Source organism: Protopterus annectens, chromosome 1.part0, assembly GCF_019279795.1.
Source record: "Protopterus annectens isolate FY-2018-M chromosome 1.part0, PAN1.0, whole genome shotgun sequence".
Taxonomy (NCBI): Eukaryota; Metazoa; Chordata; order Ceratodontiformes; family Protopteridae; genus Protopterus; species Protopterus annectens.
Genome location: NC_056725.1, coordinates 54,125,103 through 54,130,102, shown reverse-complemented (window position 1 = coordinate 54,130,102; position 5,000 = coordinate 54,125,103). Strand labels below are relative to the sequence as shown.

The 5,000-nt window shown below is 36.5% G+C and overlaps 1 protein-coding gene across 6 annotated transcripts in view; it reads left to right on the top strand.

The window, feature by feature from the left end:
* Positions 1-5,000, top strand: part of LOC122811202 (homeobox protein meis3-like) — a 524,011-nt gene that overhangs the window by 1,834 nt on the left and 517,177 nt on the right. For all 6 annotated transcript variants that reach the window (XM_044083008.1, XM_044082923.1, XM_044083256.1 and 3 more), the window contains exon 2: positions 4,394-4,599. In XM_044083008.1, the coding sequence (XP_043938943.1) occupies positions 4,394-4,599 (206 nt within the window). The remainder of the gene's footprint in view (positions 1-4,393; positions 4,600-5,000) is intronic.

Below are 5,000 nucleotides of genomic sequence, written 5' to 3'. Positions count from 1 at the left end.
AGCATCTCTTGAAAACTTTAGCACTAAAAAACACTGAATGTTTAGAACTGTGTAAACAAGTGTTTACAGTGCAGAGGTATATAGAAAATGTTTATGTGAAAGGAAAACACCTCTAAAAGTAGATTTTTATGTGTATCAGTGGTAACAGTTGAACATAATATGTCCCAATCCTATATATCTGAGGGTAGCATTTTGAGAGTTGAGTACATTTTTAAAATAAATGGGAGGTGGGGACAGCAACATTAAGTTTGAGTACAAAAGGAAGATTTCTGGCTACACCCTTGACTTGTAAATATTACTTATGTTATGGGAACAACTTATAAATATTACTTATGGTATTTGAATAATGTTAGGGAACGTACAAAGTCCTTTAAAGGTTGCTTTAAGCAGCTGATGCATTTATACTTTTAACACCAGATGAGGGTCACCCCTTACTAGTGGTTTATGCAATATGAAGGACCAGAGCTGCACAGCTACTATCTACCGGCTAATAATCTGTGTCTACGAGTTCCTCCGTTTTAAACGACCATTCATGTTTTGAATGACCATTCATTTGCAGATTTAACTACGGATTTGTTTGCTTTGTCTCTTGTTTTTGTCAGACACATTCAGTCCCCTCTATCCAATTTATTTTGTCGATAGCCGTGAATTACATTTTATGGCACAAATATCCCTCTATTCTGGTAGTACTCGTCCTGCTATACGCTTGCATTTTTTTATTTATTATTTTTAATCACTAATTTAGTGCTAGGGTAACTTCCTGTCATCAAGTCAATATTCATCATGCCGTGATGTTAGCAGTTTCAGTTTCCGTTAAGTCGTACAGGTTGTACAAGCCACTTCCAGGACACTCTTCCGACTATTTAAAACTTTTTACCCGCATTAGGGGGAGTTTTTGAGGGGTTGTTGTAATAGCCATCAAAGGAAATCATGGGTAGTTGGAATGCAACAGCAGGGCTACTTTTTGAAGGACTTGGTTTACTGATATTTTATTTTTTAAACTATGTTGTGTTGCACATAAAATTTTTAAACTTTCTTGACTGGTGTTACATTTTAAAAGCAGTTTATTTGAAGTCATTTAAGTATATCTCTCAATTGTAGCTCATTAAGACGGACTTTGCTCATTTGTGATCTTAAAATGCCCCTTGCAGTCCCACGGTGAAAGGGTCTGTCATAAATTCAGTGATAAGTGATATCCATGATAAATAATACTGAATCACATTTGTCACTAAAAGGATGTTTACAAGTATAAAGTAACACAGTTTAACCTCACTGAGAGCTTCCGGATGAAAGTTTTTAGCAAACTGTACGCGTAATACAATTTGTCCATTTGCTCCACCATATGAGACTTAAGTGGTCCACATTTTGGAGGTGGAAGATTGAGATCTTTGCATTTCAGTAGGTCTGACTCCGCATACCGTTTAGCTGTACCTCATTTTAAGGATCTCTTCATAAAAAGTGCACGTACCAAACTTTAAATAATGGCATACCTTCGGAGTTATGACTTCTAAATATTGGGTAATATTCCATTAGCAGATTATTTTGTAAGCTTAACACAACATAGTTTAACCATTTATCTTACAAAGTCAAGCTATTACTGAATTTCCATAGTTTTCATGTTCAGTATTTTGGAGAAGCAAGAGTTTCATATGTGGGGAACTGAAGTCTGTGAGCTGTACCAGGCAGGCGAACAGTCATTTTTATATGAAACGCTCCTGCATGCCCCAAAGAAGTATACACTTTATATTGTAAATGTATTTTCACCCGCGCCACACACACACACACACACACACACACACACACATACTCAATAAAGTTTTATTAGTGAAGTTTTGTTTTTTAAGAACTACTTCACTGTATTATGACTTCAGGAATTTTACTTCACACTGTTATGTTCTCACTTAACATACCACTGAGGACACACAACAGTGCAAAACAATATTTTTACAAACTGTTTCATAATTAAAGAACACGGTAAATAATGCTTTAAACCTAAATTTCTGTTAAGTTGTCATCTGTTATGAATTGTTTGCTGGTTGACAAATTTACATTTCAGTGGAAATGCATGGGGTTTCATCTTTTCCCCCATTGTTTTTGCTACCAGCTTTAAATCACACATCCGTGACCTGATAATGTAATAAGTTTAATTTTATATAGTCCAAGGACATTTATAAAACAAGTCATAATGTTAGCCTGAATCAGAGATGCTGATTTATCGTTTTATTCTTAAACAATGAATTCAGAAAAGAAGAGCCAGACTATGCAAACTCACCTCAGCATTAATTTAGCAGAAACCTGTGGCGTTCAAAACGTTTACAAAACCTTATTTGCAGAGGATATGGACACCTGCTTTAGTTTTCTAAAACAAAGACAGGGAAAATAGACGAGCTAACCATGTGAACTTGAAAATAACTGCTACCTCTTCACAGTAACCAGGGTCATAGCAAAATAATAAGGAACAAATGTCTAAACAAGATCTAATTAAAATATTAGTAAAACTCACGCAATGAGTAGTGTTGCAATTTTGCAGATAGCCAAAAATTACGGGAAATCTGGCACAAGCAAACACGAGACCACTAACGCAAAGCCTTGTTCTGAGGAATCAATGAATTAAGACTAGAAAGTTTATTTGAGCTCAAATACAAGTCATACTTTGTGATCGAGGCACCTATTTTAAGTCTACTACCAAATAAAAACATTTTAAGTCTTCAACCTAAGGTGTAAAATTCACCTACCACCAGGAAGAAGTAGAGGAATTTCTATTACAAAAAGTCAAGTGTAGAAACTCCATTTCAGCAACCATGCTTCATCACTATTAGTTAATAAAACAAGATTGTGTATATTAATATGCCTTTAATGATTAACAAAATTGTGCAACTGCACTACCTGTCATTAATCCATGACCTTGTTTTCACAATATTAAACAAATTATAGACGAGACAAAGCAAACTGCCAAAGGAAACTAGTAGTGTTGGAATTGTGGAATTGTATCTGTGACAGTTAACAGGATGACACAGCATACACACACACACACACACTTACAAATGTTACTTAATTGAAAAAGCGAGAATACTATATTGTATTTTTTTAATTTATGAAAGCATCAAGCACATGTTGTAAGTGGTCAAAATAATAGAGAGGGAAAATTGTAGCAATCAATGCTTTAGTCTGGTAAGTGTGTAAAATACATGTAAACAATCTCACTATAGCACAAACTATTGCACACCATTCATAGTTAAGATCAGTACAAGGTTTATGTATTTATTTATTTATGACAGGATTGCGTCCAGCTTTCCCAGTATTTCATTATCACAGTATTTTAAAACAAAGGTTTAACACACCTTTTGCTTAGGCTGCGAAAATACATATTTATGGAGTCAAGCAGGTAATGCCTAATTAGTACTTGTACAAGCTGCCGCTGAGGTATGATCTCTAGATGTGAGAGTTGGGTACCACTATACTGCAACCTTTTACAGTATGCTAAACAAAACATCGTTTTCTTGTGAAGTTTATGGCCCATAAAGAAGTCAGTGCACCATAATATTTAACTACCTAGGGCTAATCAACTTTTTATATACTTGGCGTTTCTTTATTTCGGTTCCCCTAACAGTGCTGCCTTTTATTAGCTAGTTAGGAAGCCTTGTTAAAAAAGGAAGTGGGTTAAAATGAACAGATAGCACTGAAAATAATTTAGAAGAAAACAGAAGTAAGTAGCAAAACTGTGGAAACATCGGAGGATGCTTGAACTATTCTGAAAACAGATTACACATAGCTTAAGGCTGTTGAATGTATGTGGTACAGTATTTCTGGAAGTTTAACAGTCAGAAAGCCACAGTCCTTTTTTTTGGGGGGGGGGGTGAAATACTAAAAATACTAACCAAAAACAGTGCTTGGAATGAGTGTTCCAGAATTGTGATATTTACCACTCTACTTGATTTTCTGTTTATCACTTCCTAAGTATGGTTGTGTGCATGCCTCTCAACTGTCCATATTTTCGCATAATTTCCAGATTTTTGCATCACATTTTTGGCCTATCCCTTATAAAAGTTGTGGTTTTCTGGCAAATCGTTGAAGACTGAAGTCACTAAATAATGACAGTCATTTTGGGTTTCAGACTTTACATCATTCGGCAATTCCATGCTAAAGCAAGACTGTTATTCTAGCAGCTTTCTGAGTTTATAACAGCAATATTTACAATTTGTCCGTATTTTTAAGCATTTGTCCCCACATTGTATTTGGCTTTGTACAGATTTTTCTGGCTAAGAGGTTGAGAGGTATGAACTGCAAATGTAGACGTGCACGGATTCTGCTCTTTATTTGTTGTCTAGATAGTTAATTGTTCCCTACACATAGTTCCTTTATTTCCTTACATTTTTTTTCTGTTTTCCAACAGTATGATGAGCTAGTACACTATGCTGGAATGGACGGGGTGCCTCTGTCTGGCTTTGGAGATCCCCACACAGCTCGAGCCCTGCAACATCACCAACTTACCCAAGGTTCTCCATATGGCGCGGCTTCAGGGGCACACCACAGGGCCACGATGCCAGTGGGGCTTGTACCTAACGACAGCCTGAAGAGGGAGAAAGACGAGATATACGGGTAAGCCAAGGGGTGCAGGGCTGCCGTGGGAAACACAGCCGGGACTGCAGCATCATTTTGGATAGGCTTTCTTACAGCGGGTAGCATCCTAGAGTTGTGTACATGCAACAGATGAAATGAACGAGAACAGAAAGGGAAATGGGCAATTACATTGGGGGGCTGCTAGAGGGAAGCGAGAAGGGAAAAAAAGACTTTTCACGTTGATAATGAGCATCAGACAGAAACAACACAGTGACACCATTTTACGACTGAAAATAGAAAAGCACACTCAGTTTTCACCTGTAACCATAGGGTAGATGAAGAATTAATTTCCTCACTGTGTTGTAACAATTTTAAAAAATAAATTCAAGTCTCATGGCCTAAAATTCCAGTAAGAATACTTGTAATAGTCAGCTGTAATT